Here is a 15,269-nt window from a genome sequence, read left to right as displayed (position 1 = left end):
TTTTGCTCAAGCAAGAGGCTGAGGAAGAAACAACCCATGGTTTGTTTGTGACGATGTTAGCCGATCACATGCACTCTGAAACCTCTAAGCGTTTTACCAACCTGCCTCACTTTTCTTGTGTCTATCAATTGGGGTCTGCTCCAAGATTCCTCCAGGAGCATGGTTGGTGTCTAGTCGGTATTCATGGATTTACGGAGTTAAAAGTCTATCCAGCACACACATGGCTGCTAGGTTTCCTGCTATGCCTATGCTTTGGCAAGAGACTTCCCACTGGGACCCTGGGGGGAAATGAGGGGGGGTTCAGTGGTCGGTCTTGTACGGCTGCCAGATCTCCTACAATGGTGGGAGACCTCCCGCTGGCAGTCTGGGTTGCTCTCCGCTGCATGGTAGAGTGGTGGGGGTAGGATGGGGAAAATAATACAGCATTCAAAAATGGTGATGTTTGAGTAATCTTAGAGCATCATAGTGATGCTATGATGTCTCTTTCAGAATTGTGCTGGAAGTGGGGTTGTAGCATCAGACTGCCATGTATTTACGTGTCCCTTCCCCCTTCATCTCCTGCCAGTTACCTGTGCTTGGTTATAACAATCCTATCTTGCAAGAAGGTTCAGAATGAATTTGGTAGACAAGCAAAGAACAGATGAGGATTTATTTCAGTGGTTTTGCTTGCCTCCCTCTCCTGGTTGCTGTTCGGCAAGCAGGCTAGGATGGTTCTGTCGGATAAGGAAAGAACGTCTTTTTGCTGTATTTGAATGGTTGTATCATTATTTTCATTGCTTTTATGCTTTTAAGTTTGCAGCCTACGCCACTCTGGGACTGTTTGCTACAAAGTGGATTATAATGTCCTCCATATATAAGTAGAATAAAATATTCAAGCAAGAACAAAGGATAGCATTGTCCGGAAGGGGACAATCATGTTTAAAAATTTATTACATGTGTATACGTGGCTGGGGACACATATATATGCACTGCAAACAGAAACTGTCTTCTTCTTTCTTCCCAAAGTGCCCTGGAAACTGCAGTTGATGAAAACTTCACAACAGGAGGAAAGCAAAAACATGGATAGCGGCCTGTTGTATCCCAGGGATTGCACAGGCTCTAACTAACCCTATTTACTAGAGACAGTCCTTGTTTTTTAGCATAGCCTCTAGTAAATCACCATCCCAGTTTTGCTTGGGGGGGGGATGCCTTATTAAAATTGTTTTCGTGTGGTTTGCTAGCACCATCCTTCTGGGTAGCTCAGTTCTAGGCTTGCCTGCCAGTGGACAATTCCATGCCCCCACCCTCAATCCCCCAGTCTTGATAGGTTAAGGAGCAGAAGAAAATTTTGGAGGTGGTGGCGGCAGCATTGTTGATGGCACTCTAGAAATTTTGTGTAGTTTCTATGGTCTTTACCAGAGACTAGAGGAATTTCCTAGAACATTACACGGAAGTACCCTCATTCCTACCCTCCCTAGGCACGGCCCCCAAAATCTCCAAGCCTTTGCTGGTACAGGGCTGGAAACCCTATTCAGCTCCCTTTCCAAGGTCTCTAGATCTAATGTTGGAAGTATAGATGCATCTTGTCTGTAGGGCACATGCATATTAATGCTTGCACACAAACACTAAGGCATTGTACATTTCACACAACTTGTCATTTCCGTAGATTTTGATTTCATTTCTATATTTATTTGTTAAAAGTCTTACATCCTGCCTTTCCCTCTGTCTACAGTGGTTCAGAGCTGCTTACGAAAAGCAGCAAAGCTAGGTGCAAAGACCCTAAAACCACAAAGTAAGAATAAACCACAGATGTGTTTTTTGCAGCATAAAAAACCCTCAAAGCCCTTAGTCACCTCCAGTAGTCCATCTGAACAAGCCATGCAGCTTTACACTGTCTATAGGACCAACCTGGTGTTGGGACCCTCGTTGCTTAGGTCCTCCGCTACAGCATTCTAAAGGGGCAGCAGCATTGCCCCCCCTGCCCCGCCCCAAAGAACAAATCCTAGCAGTGGCTGACTACACACCTTTAAAAGCGATTTGGTAACCTATTGGAGGACAATTACGTTTTTCTTACATATCTTTAACCAAAAGAGTAAATACCTTCTTGGCTTTTATATCACAGGCAATCGCAGTTTATTTATTTACAACAATAACAACAACATTTGATTTACATACTGCCCTTCAGGACAACTTAATGCCACACTCAGAGCGGTTTACAAAGCGTGTTATTATTACCGTCACAACAATCACCCTGTGAAGTGGGTGGGGCTGAGAGAGCTCTGAGAGAGCTGTGACTAGCCCAAGGTCACCCAGCTGGCTTCAAACGAAAGAGTGGGGAATCAAACCCAGTTCTCCTGATTAGAGTCCCGTCGCTCTTAACCACTACACCAAACTGTTACACCTCACTTTTCTCCTAAACGGAGACCCAAAATGGCATACAACATTGCTTCCCCCTTTTTTTCATTTTATCCTTATAACAACAAGTCTGTGAGGTAGGATAGACCGAGAGAGAGTGACTGGCACAGGATCACCTACTGAACTTCCAAGGCAGAGCAGCGATTGGGAACCTGGGTCTCTCAAATCTTGGTCTGACAGGTTAACCACTACGCCACGAATGCAGTATTTAGAACATATTAGGAGTTTTCCACAGTGCACAGCGGTGAAGAGGGTGGAGCTTGCAAAGTGATCCCTGATGAAATAACTGATGTTGGTATTGCAAGCATTTTAATCTAGGAAACATTGGTGTTGATAGGATTAGGAGGATTACCAGCTCGGGCTTGGGAAATTCCTGGAGATTTGGGGGTGGAGTCTGGAGTGGGTGGAGTTTGGGGAGAGGAGGGTCCTCAGCAGCATATAATCCCTTACAGTCCACCCTCCAAAGCAGTCATTTTCTCCAAGGGAACTGATCTGTCATCTGGAGATCAATTGTCATCCCAGGAGATCTCCAATCCCCATCTAGAGGCTGGTATACTAGATTATTACCACCCAAGATTCATCCTTCTTGGATTTCCATCTGTGCACTCAAGGATAACCACTTCATGTGTTTTGCCCTCTTTTGTCTCCTCAGGTTCGCCAGCAAGGGTGCTGGAGCCCCGCCAAAGTGTTACCGCAGTGCTTGGCAAAGATGTAGTTCTACCTTGCTCCTACCAGACCACAGCAGATGAGGCAGTGGTTCAGGTGACGTGGCTGAAGCGTGGAGACGATGGGCAGAGTGCGGAGCTTGCTGTTCTGAATGTGGACCATGGGGAGCACATCCAGGATGCCTACGCAGGACGCCTGTCTTGGCAGTCACAAGGGTCTTTGAAGAACGGCTCCATTGTGTTGAGGAATGCAGTGCAGGCCGACGAGGGGAACTACGAGTGCCACCTCATCACCTTCCCACTGGGCAACTTTGAGTCCCACCTCACCCTCAAAGTCCTAGGTAAAGGCACCTTGGAAGCCCCCAGAGTGAGGCCTAATTCTCCTTGAGATGGTTACCCTGTGTGGTAGGGTTGCCAGGCTGAGCATGTCAACCAATGGGAAGGTTGGGGAGTAGGGACATGGGGGAGCGTGTGAGGTTGGCAGTGTCGCTGGCATCACTGCATCACTTCTGGATACAGCCTGCAAGTGGCAATGGGTAGCTTGAGAAATTGCTGGAAAATCTATGGTACTTTATGGTTTTACCATAGAGTTTCTGGTGATTCCTAGAGCTACCTATTTTCACTTGCAGGTTGTACCCAGAAGTGATATACCAATGCAGAGGCCAGCAATGCTTTTTTTGTTATGTGGGCTGTTGGGTACAACGTATTTGAATATTTTTTGCACACAAGGAAGTCCCCAGCCCCCTAGAAAAAGGGTCTAGAATAAACCTCCTGATATGCTAGTATTCTCTTACAAGGAATGTTGTACTAGGAATATTCAATCACAGCAATCTCCACCTGCAAAGGTACAGCCTAAACCCAGGTTGATCACTCAATAAGGCCCAAACCCGCATTACGGTTTTTCACATGTAGTGTCTGAGTTCCTCCTATCTGACTTTGACTTGAGTTACCCGTCAGGTGTAGGGGAACTTGTTCTCCAAGTGTCCGGACCCGGACTAGGAACAGGACCATGGAACAAAAGAAGAAAGGGCCTCAGCCTTTGCCCCTCAGCTGTTTACCTGACTCAAAATGGCTCCAGGGAGGAGTTACTTGTCCCACTGGGGGGCTGTGTATGTACTGGTAGGCTACTCATACAGCCCCGCAATGGGGCAAAAATAGCACCCCCTGGACCCATTTTGGACTGGGGAAATGGTGCAGGAGGAAGGCTGAAGCCTGTGGTCCCTATCCCAATTGGGAGCCCAAAACTGAAAGGGGGACTGGGTATTGAAACAGCAGGGGTGAGAAATGCAGCATCATGCCCCCATGCAGGTTGGCTGGTGTTTGACGTTGCTGAGTCAACTGTTTGGCAGCCCTTCTTTAAATCAAAGAGACTTTTCCCCTTGATGGGGCAAGGAGGATTTCCCCCAGTCCAGACATTCTTTCTAGGTAGCATTGCCAGCTCTGGGTTGGGAAATTCCTGGAGATTTGGCGGTGGAGCCTGTGAAGGGCATGGTTTGGGGAGGGAGGAAACTCATCAGGGTATAATGCCATAGAGACCATCCTGCAAAGCTGCCATGTTTCCAGGGGAACAGCTCTCTGTAGTCAGAAGAGCAGTTGTAATTCTGAGAGATCTCCAGGCCCCACCTGGAGATTGGCAACCCTATTTTTAGGGTTGTCTAATCTTATTACGTGGGAAATCTGTAACTGGACTTCCCGATATTTTTTAATTCACGGATGTTTCCCCATGGTTTGCATGCTGATTGACAACCATTTTTCTCTGAGCTTCCTCACTTGAGTCATTTTCCATTTGTTGTTAAACCTGATCTGAGGAAGCACAGAAAAATATCTCGGAAAACACAGAAAGATGACAAATGGAAAACACAGAAGTGCAGCAACTCAAAGAATAACCACTAAAATTCAGCACCTGAAACTCAGAGCCAAGCTATAAGTGACACCTTACACAGGTTGGACACTTGTCAGCTTCCCTCAAGTTTTGATGGGAAATGTAGGCGTCCTGGTTTTACAGCTTGGCTCTCCATTACAGCTGCAAGACCAGGACGCCTACATTTCCCATCAAAACTTGAGGGAAGCTGACAAGTGTCCAACCTGTGTCAGGCGTCACTTGTAGCTTGGCTCTCAGAAAAGCCTCTGCGTGAAAAGAGACAACATTCTGCCATGACCCCAAGTAATCCAGAGTGGACAGGGAAACCAAAACGGCCCAGGAAAAAGGCCCTGCCATGGCTGGGGTAACTGTGGGCAACCAAGGACCAAATGAGACTCGCCTGTCCTTGTTTGGGGCTTCTGTTTGCAAGATGGGACTCTCCTTCTCTTGTGCAGGGCTGTCTTGGACAAGATGAGTCTCATCTACCTAAGACCCCCCTCTGCCCAACAAGACTCACTCGCCCAGGGCTGAGGTGCCCTGATAGAGAGCTGGCCACAGGCCATCATCCCACCAGGACGTTTCCAAGTGGCCATAATGGCCCATCTGCCCCTGCTAACAACCCAATGAAATGGCCAGTTGTGAGAAAAGCGGTCAGTCAGACAGACTTCAGTAAGCAGAGATCTTCTTTCTTGCTAATCGTACACCTGCTGGAAAATTCAGACAAGAGGCGTCTCTGATTCATATGCTGAAAAAATCAAGATGGGTAGCTGTGTGAGTCTGTCTATAGCAGCAGGAAAGAGCAAGAGTCCAGTAGCAGCTAAAAGACTAGCAAAATTTGTGGTAGCTTATGAACTTTTGTGAGTCACAGCTCACTTCTTCAGATACACACAGGACTTTGGATCACTCATGTACTGAGAGTTCTGTGCTTCTGAAACACACGTGGGCCCAATTAGGATCCAGACTATGAGGTGTGCGCAATGGTATTTTAGCCTTCTCCTCCCTGTACTGTTTTCCTGACCTGAAGCAGCCCCCAGAGAGCCACTGTTTTCCCCAGTGAGGAAACTTACGTATACTCATCATGAGGGCCAGTGTGGTGTAGTGGTTAGAGTGTCTGACTGGGATCTGGGAAACCCAGGTTTGAATCCCGACTCTGCCATGCAAGCTCACTTGATGACTTTGGACCATTCATTGTCTCCCTTAGGATAAAAGGGAGGGCAAGAGTTAAGATACTTTGGGTCATCATTGAGAGCTGCTGTAGCATAGTGGTTTAGTGGCTGGGCTCTGAGCCAGCACTCTCCTGAATTGATTCCCACCACTGCCGTGAGCTCAGCAGGTGGTTTTGGGCAAGCCACTCCTCTCAGCCCAGCTCCCCAGCTGTATTATGGGAATAATATCACTGACTTTGTCCAGAAGAGCGGTATATAAGCACATGATTATTATCATTAGGGAGAAAGGCAGGGTATAAATGAAAAAGTAATAAATGCAATTACGTATCCTGTGGGGTAAATAGTGGCTGTCCAGAGCCTTTTCAGATCAGGAAAAGCATGATAGAGGGAAAGCCGAAGCCCTATTTCCACAGCTCGATTGTCACTATCTAAATTGGTCCCGTGTACATATGCAGAACAAAGAATTCTCTAAGAAATCCACAACAACCATAATTCTCTAAGCCTTTGTAAGACTTGTATCAGATTTGTGGTTGCTTATTTCCTCCTACAGTGCCCCCGCTGCCAACTCTAAATCCAGGCCCCCCATTGGAGGAGGGACAGGGCCGTACTCTGGCTGCCTCGTGCACCGCAGAGGGGAACCCTGTGCCAATCGTAACCTGGGAGACAGATGTGGCTGGCATCACCGATTTTCGCCAGTCCTCGCATCCCCGCTCGTCATCAGTCACCACTGAGTACTACGTGGTCCCCGGGCGGAAGATGCACGGCAAGCTCCTGACCTGCGTTGTCTCCCACCCAGGACTGCAGCACACGAAACGGATCACACACAGACTCAATGTGTCGTGTAGGTATCCACCCTCTGCTTTGAATTGAGCTACCACTGCCATTTCCCTATGCGGCCTTTGCAGCCTTGTTTCTCGAGCGTACGTCCGAGCTGCTTGGCACTTCTTATTTCAGCAGATTCTCTGGACTCTTCCCACTGGCCATTGTTGCACTGGGGTTGAACTCTAGGCCGTGTTTTCTGTGCGAGAATCGCAACTCAGCCCTGGCAGGGAGTGCTTGGCTGGTGTGGTGCAGCTTTTCTGGGAGTAAAGCATGGCCTGGACAAACAAGATGGAAAGAGGCTTGTACCTTTACGGGCGGGACCGTGGCTCAGGCAAGGATGTATTTGCCTGATGTCATCCTCATGGCATTCTCTGTTTTGCATTCGTGAAGGCAGAGGCATTTGTATTGGCAACAGAGCACTCACGCAGGCATTCCAAACACGTGAAGCTGCCTTGTACTGAATCGGCCCATTGGTCCATCAAAGACCGTAGTGTCTCATCCCATTGGCAAGAGCTCTCTGAGGTCTCAAGAGGAAGCCATTTTTTGCTATCTTCTGGGCATGGAGCAGGGGTCTCTGGGGGTGGGGGCAAGGTAGTTGTGAATTTTGTGCATTGCGCAGGGGGTTGGACTAGATGACCTTGGAGGTACCTTCCAACTCTATGATTTTAAGACCTACTGCCTGATCCTTCTGCCTAGAGTGGTCGGGGGTTGAACCTGGGACCTTCTGCATGCAACGCAAAGGCTTTCCTACTGATTTCCATTTTCTGTGCACTTTCCTCCCTCAGCTACATTTTCAATCTGCGTTTTTCCCTGCTGCACCACCAGAAGGCTTTGGGATTCTTAAAAACCAGTAACTGATATAGTGATATGGTTATTACCATTTTTTAAAAAAATAAAGTCCTTTGGGGATGCAGCAGGGAAAACGGCAACTGCAAGGGGGTGATGGACACCAAACAGATTAAGAGTAACAAAAGCTTTATTTATGGAATTAACAAACTGGATAGAAAGAGATGAGATAATCCAGCTGCCTTGCTAGTTGAGAGAGTTCTAGAGAGTTCTCAGAAGATGTAGGAAACTATCCTGAGGATAGAATTCTGCAGACAGACAAAGAGAAATCCCCTTATTAGAAAAAAGTACTTCCTTTACACCCTCACCTGGATAGCCCAGGTAAGCCTGATCTTGTTAGATCTCAGAAACTAAGCAGGGTTGGCCTTGGTTAGTAATTGGATGGGAGACCTCCAACAAAGACCAGGGTTGCAGAAGTAGGCAATGGCAAACCACCTCTGATAGTCTGTTGTCATGCAAACCCCACCAGGGGTTGCCATAAACCCTCTATGACTTGACAGCACTCTCCACCACACTCCTCCTACAGTCCTGGGCCGATTCCAGACGGCCCTCCCCATGCCGAAACGTTGCGCATCATTGTGCGGAAAACGCAAAATATCACGTTTTCTCGCGTGACGACACGTGACGTCGCGCAAAACTCGCGCGAGAAAACGCGATATTTCGCATTTTCCGCGCGACGTTTCGGCATGGGGAGGGCCGTCTGGAATCGGCCCTGTCTAGCTAGAGCTTGCTGTCCCCTGCAGGACCTTCTTCTCTTCTTTGTACACAAGACGTTGCTATACTCCAACTGAGAGCACCTGTTCTGCATACAGAAGGTTCCATATTTTGTCTCCACCATCTTTCATTGAAGGGTATCAGGTGCTTGGAGAGTCGTTTCTTTTCTTGAGACTTTGGGAAGCCACTTGCAGTCAGACTAGATAATACTGAGCTAAAGAAATACTTAGATGGTGCCGTAAATATTACATTGAGTAGGTTGAAACAAGGAGACACCCAGGCAGTCTTAGCCCCAAAGCAACATCAGTCTCACTTTGGTGTCTCCTAAGAGTTTCTTCTGCCAGCCAGAAACCTGGGAGGGGCTTTGGTTCAGCAGTAGAGCACCTGTTTTGCATGCAGAAGATCACAGGTTCAGTCCCCGGCCTCTCCAGTTAAAAGATCTCAGGCAGCAAGTTGGGAAAAGATTGTTCTCTGGCTGAGAGCCTAAAGATCTGCTGCCAGTCAGAAGGTTTGATAATACTAAGCTAGATGGACTAAAGTCTGACTCAGCACAATGCAGATGCGTATATTATTGGGCAGGAGTTGTAGCTTTGCATACAGAAAGTCACAATTTCAGGGACTAACCAGATGTGACATGGAAACAGGCAACCTCTTTGTTTTATTTTATCCAGCTATTGCAATCTGTTTTATGCCCTGAAAGATTCTTGAATCTAACCCCACTACCTCTAAGCTCATAACTTTCTCCCTTCACAGGAAACATACCTGGAAGCAGGTGAGCTCTCCGTCTTTTCTCTCTGCTGCTGCTGTAGATTCATAGCAGCACTTCTCTTCAAGTTGCCAGCTAGTTGGCTTAGTGGTGTCTCCATGAGAGAAACCAAAAGCAAAAAAGATGGATATCTGAATGTGGTCTATGTGGCTGCGCCAACTTAGAGCCAAGCTACACGAAACATCCAACACATGTTCTTCATATGTTGGGTCCCTCAAAGTTTCCTGGGTAGTGTAGTCTTACAAAGAACAGCCTCTTGATGCGATTCTCTGCTGGGGGAATAGCAGTGGAAGGGATTCTCTCTCCGTCTCTTGCAAAATGCCACCACTCAAGTTTTCCTCTAGGAGCTTTGAGGGGAGGATATAACAGGAAGCAGGAAATCCAGGGCGGCTTTTTGCAAAGAGAGAGAGAATCCGCCCACCGCTTTTCTCCTCGGCGAAGAACTGCATCGCAGATTCTCTTTCTCTCTTGCTTTTTGCAAGAGACAAAGAGAGAATCCCTCCCACCGCTCTTCTCCTTGGCGGAGAATTGCATTGAGCGGCTATTCTTTGTAAGGCTACACTACCCAGGGAACCTTGCAGGACCTGACACAGGCCTGGGAGTCTCGTGTAGTTTTCCTCTTAGTGAGCAAAGAAAGGAGGCTGATTGAGGCCTGGCTAGAAACCTCCCTCTAAAGAAGTGCTTGTGGAGTGAGGCAGCAAACGTCATTTTCTGCTTCCATCTCCTCAGCAGAAATGAGCAAAAGGGGAAAAGTGTGAACATGGAGGCAAGTGGATTCAATTTGGGAGTTTGGGAGGTATACAACATGGCAGTTGTGACAGGAAAAGACAGATTGCTTTCCTGCTTCTGTGTATACTGAGAGGAAAAGGCTCTAATCTTACGGGCACAACACTGACACTGCAAAACTACACATCACAGTTTTTAACATGTTTGGGTTCCCCCAACCTGACTTTGACTCAGTCCCCTGTCAGCTGCAAGGAACAGTGTTTCCTAAACACATTGCTATGCGCACCAGGGAAATGAGTTCCCTCACAGCATTTGTGTTACTGTCTGAGTCAGGTCGGGGAAACCCAGTCACAACACGTTGACAACTATAAGGTGTAGCTTTGCTATTATAAGGACTTGTAAGTGTACATGTGGAAAATGTCCCATCTGGTTATGCCCTCAGTTCCTGGAACCTCCACTTAAAATGACTTCAGGTAGTAGGTGTTGAGGAAGATTTTCTTTACCTGACACTTTGGAGAGCTGTTACCACTAAGAGGAGACAATGTGGAGCTTAATAAACCAATGGTCTAATTCATCATTAGGCAACTGCGGCTGACTTTCACGGGGAAAGTTCAAGAATGAGGTGGGGTCCAAAGGAAGAAGTACTGTCAAAAGTGGGGTTCCGTTTACAGTTGGGGGCCTGAAATGAAGGTGACTCCACTCCCTCTGCTTCCTCCACTTAATCTTCTCTTCCTCTCACAGATCTGTCAGATGCTTCAGTCCTGGGTCATGAGACAGAGGAGGACTGGGTGGCAGGAACTGAGGGGGCCTCCCTGAAATGCCTTGTGGATGGGAACCCTCCACCTACATATAACTGGACAAGGTGAGCATTTATTCTTTGTGTGGCAGTGCATTCTCTGAGGCCTTGTTCTCAGGGCCGGTGCCAGAGTTTCTGGCGCCTGAGGCCGGGGGCAGCTTCAGGGCTGTTGCCGCCCCCACGCACACACATGCACCTGGACTGTGTGATGACATCACTGCATGTGACATCATCACGCAGCATACCGCTGCAAGCCGGCCCCATTGGCGCAGCAGGCAGCTGGGACAGCGCGCAGGTGGCCTCCCAGCCCTCCCACTCAGTTGCCCCATGCTGCCCTGTCCGCCTGCTGCGCCTGGCCTGCAGCTGTGTGCAGGTGGCAGCAGCACAGGGCAACTGAGTGGGAGGGCTGGGAGGCTGCCCGCTCAGACTGCCCCGCGCCGCCACCACCAGCACACGCTCCCAGCCAGGCACAGCAGTGGTGGGCCAGGTGTGGCAGGCGGCAGGGGCGGCACGTGGGCGGCTTCCCAGCCCTCCCACTCAGCCACCAGTGCTGCTGCCGCCAGCTCCACGACACGCGCCCCCTGGCGCCCCCTCCGGCACCTTAGCACTCGAGGCGGCTGCCAGACCCACCTCCACGGACGCGCTGGCCCTGCTTGTTCTGAGAGTGGGAAGGGGCCTAAAATCGGTTCATCACATACTCGTCAACCCGTCATACCCTCGTCATACCCTTTTTCTGATTAGTGTATCTAACAAGTTACTGCCTGGTTTGACTGCATCTTTGTATTTGGGAGATGGCTTATTACATTTTTCTTAGGTGGAATGGTTGTGAGTTCCCCGTCCAGTCTCTAGAAATTAAATCTCCACACAAAGGTTTGGAGGCACCTAATCTCTCAGGTGCATATACGTAAAATGCACACTCTTAAAAACCTTATTAGACTTTTACCTCACCTTCCCTTCCAAAACCTCAGGACAATATATATCCCCCTCACACCTTTTTTATCCTCACAACTACTGCACGCTAGATGGATAAAGAGAGTAACTGTTCCAAGTTGACGGTTGGGGAATTTTAAAGACCCCTACCATTTTAGGTTTGTGAGCAAGAAACTTTGCCTGGCATGTGAAAGTTGCAGAAAACACCTAAACTGCACATTCCATGTCTCTTGTGATCGTTGCTATGCCATTTTTATATAGAATAAAGCAGGGCTTTTTTTCTGGGAAAAAAGGTGGTGGAACTCAGTGGGTTGCCCTCAGAGAAAATGGTCACATGGCTGGTGGCCCCGCCCCTGATCTCCAGACAGAGGGGAGTTGAGATTGCCCTCCACGCCGCTTGGCGGCGTGGAGGGCAATCTCAACTCCCCTCTGTCTGGAGATCAGGGGGCGGGGCCACTAGCCATGTGACTATTTTCAAGAGGTTCCAGAACTCCGTTCCCCCGCATTCCCCCTGAAAAAAGCCCTGAAATAAAGGTTCCACATCCAGCCTTGGACACTTCATATTGTTTAGGTTCCAGCCTTACCACAAGGAGCCAGAAAGGCTTCTTATTTGTATAAAGTATTTTGATTGTATCTTGCCGATCAAAGTAATGGTGCCATCATTCTCTGTAAGATGAAATCTAAGTGAACTGTTTGTAATAACCTTTTTGATCTTTTGATTCATTTTGTTCTGTAAACAATTTAGCATTAAAGTATTTAGGCATAAGGATAAGGTAGCTCAATATGCATCAGGCCCCAGGAACCTCCGAGTTTTGTGTAACAATAAAACTCATATTTCTCTGTATCACTGTGGTAGGTGTCTTAGATTATATTTGGGTAAGTGGTAGAAGGGACATTTATAACTGGCAGCACAGTACTATTTAAAAAAATTCCCTATCAGTTCCCCATTGAGTTTTACAGCTGATTAGGAACCCGTTAACCTGACCTGGATAGCCCACGAAGCCTCATCTTGTCAGATCTTGGAAGCTAAGCAGGGTCGGCCTTGGTTAGTAATTGGATGGGAAACTTCAAAAAAAGATTGGGGTTGCAATGGCAGATGATGTCAAACCACCTCTGTTAGTCCCTTGTCTTAAAAACCCCAGCAGAGGGGATCACCGTACATCAGCTATGACTTGACGGTACTTTCCACCACCAGGGATCCACTTGTCCTATAGTCTAAGTGCTACAATCCCCAAAAAATTGTCAAGAAGACCAGAAAAAGACTATGCATCTTGCTCCATTGTAAGTAATCTTTTCTCCTTTAAATGCTGTTAACTTAGAGGGGAAGCTGGTTTCAAACTGCGGAACCGAGTGGAAGTGGAAAGGTTAAACCTTCCCCCTTGCAGCACAGCTCCAAAGCAACTTGAGGCTTCACAACCCTCCACTTTGCAATTTATGGACTGAATGAGGCATGTTTTGAAATATTGATTTTAAAATTGTAGAATAAAAATAGCAGAACCCCAGAGCACTTTAAAGCCTGAAATATTGGGCAAATCCACACGCCCTCGGAGCATCCTGGCGTTGCGCTAAATGTTCTCTAAACACCCGGAAGTATAGCGTCTTTCTAGTGCGATTTCTAAAATCGCGCTAGAAAGACGCTATACTTCCGGGTGTTTAGCGAACATCTAGCGCAACGCCGGGACACGCCAAGGGCAAGTGGATTTGCCCATTACCTTCAGTTGCAGCTATAGCGCTAGGTATAGATGAAAAAAGTGTAAATAGTGGAATCCAGGGGCAATGAAATACTAGTGATAGGAATCTCTGATATTCCTAGGCTCAGATTATACAGAGTCAGCAAAGTGGCCATTTACAAGAGCTATAAGTGGTAATTACAGTCTCTTCCTAAACAGAAATCGCAGTCACCAGGAAAGTCTATTAGATACATTTTTAATCAACTTTTCCCCCCCCTTTCAAGTCACAGCTGACTTACGGCAACCCCGTAGGGTGTTCAAGGCAAGAGACGTAGGGACGCTGGACTTCCATGGTGGTCTCCCATCCAAGTACTAACCAGGGCCATCCCTGCTAAACTTTTGAGATCTGATGAGATTGGGCTATCTTGGGTTAACTGACGGGCAGTGATATTTTATTCACTTCTCACTCCCCCCCCCCCAGCAGTGAAAAATTCCCAGGGCAGCACTTCCTAAGGTTATTCTGGCATGAAATCTTTATCCTTGTCCCCACTGCTGGCAGATAACGCTTCCAACAGTGTGCCAGCAAGTCTGCTTCAGGAATTGATTTTGCTTTCTTAATGTGACCTTCAGGACACTCCAAGCTGAACAATGACTTGGATCCACGAGAGCATTTTTGCTAACCTAGCATGACTTTCTTGCTTACCTCTCTCTCTCTGCAACCCCAAACGTCCCCCCAGTCAACATTCTGGGGGGACATTTGGTGCTGCAGAGGGTGATGGGAAGGAAAGGGAAGAAGTCCCTCCCTGCTTCCACCATCAATTCCTTGGCCATGTGACAGGTTTATAGCTTGCACATTCAGGATTGCACCATTGGAGTCTGTAGCAGCCCAGGATTTTCCTGTGTCAGCTTTGGGTGGCTGCGTGGGCCCACCAGACATTGTTTTGGAGCCAGCTGTAATTCCCCCCCCCCCGATGTCCCATAAATGGTTGGCAACTTTTCTCAGAGTGCTGCTGTTCCTTGATTCCTCATGCCCCGGGCAGCTGAAATTCTGTGGGTTTTTTTCCCCCTTCCTTCCTCGAGACGGGTGCAGTGACTCACAGCCATGCCAACCTCAGCCAGCAGTGCACCTGATCTGGGTCAACCATTGCTGAGAGCTCCCATGGAACCCATTCAAAGAGAAAGAGGTTTATCTCCCTCAAACACGTATTCATCGCCCAGCAATTCCTGGCTGTCTCTCAAGCGGTTTTACGCTCAGAGGGACCAGCTGGGACTTGCTGTGGGTTTCGGGGAAGCAGCCTCAGGGTAAAAATGCACCTCGTAGCCTTTCTCGACTTTTGTGGTGAGCGAGAAAAAACAGCCAGCTCAGCAGGGCTGGGGATGCTGGATTGACGAAGCTTTGCATAGAACTGAGAGGGGGGGGGGCACAGAATTAGACTCTCTGAAGTCTGTTTACTCTCTACAAGTGACATCTTCCACGCGAAGGGCACTTGATCATTTTCGCAAGTCTTTCTGGGTACTGAAGTCCCTCTCCCACACCCCTTTTCCTTCTGTTCCTTCCCGTCTCCGTTAGCACGGCTGCCTGAAGAGACGGAGAAAGCCTAGGAGAGCAGCTTTTGCAAATCGTCTTGCTGGGGGGTGGGGAATGCTCTAGAGAAAGCTGACATGTGAAGTCCTCCCCTCTCTGTTAGAACTGTTAGGATCGCTGCCTTAAAAGTCAGAGAAAGCTGCAACTTTCTAAGCTTTCTCTAGAGTATTCCCCCCCTCCCCGAGCTGCCCGCTGCAACTTTGCTAATCGTCTTGCTCGGGGAGGGGGGGAAATACTCTAGAGAAAGCTTAGAAAGTTGCAGCTGCCCGCCCCCAAAGATCATTGAGAGCAGGCTTGCGACTAGAGAAACGATTTGCAAACGCAGGCT

The 15,269-nt window shown here is 48.1% G+C and overlaps 1 protein-coding gene across 1 annotated transcript in view; it reads left to right on the top strand.

The window, feature by feature from the left end:
• NECTIN4 (nectin cell adhesion molecule 4) overlaps positions 1 to 15,269 on the top strand; it is a 120,838-nt gene that overhangs the window by 88,041 nt on the left and 17,528 nt on the right. The window contains exons 2-4 of the mRNA XM_054999725.1: positions 3,047 to 3,400; positions 6,637 to 6,927; positions 10,702 to 10,822. Coding sequence (XP_054855700.1) covers positions 3,047 to 3,400; positions 6,637 to 6,927; positions 10,702 to 10,822 — 766 coding nt within the window. The remainder of the gene's footprint in view (positions 1 to 3,046; positions 3,401 to 6,636; positions 6,928 to 10,701; positions 10,823 to 15,269) is intronic.

Source organism: Eublepharis macularius, chromosome 1 (assembly GCF_028583425.1).
Source record: "Eublepharis macularius isolate TG4126 chromosome 1, MPM_Emac_v1.0, whole genome shotgun sequence".
Classification (NCBI taxonomy): domain Eukaryota; kingdom Metazoa; phylum Chordata; class Lepidosauria; order Squamata; family Eublepharidae; genus Eublepharis; species Eublepharis macularius.
The sequence above is the reverse complement of the archived record's forward strand: the minus strand, read 5'-3'. Positions and strand labels throughout refer to the sequence as shown.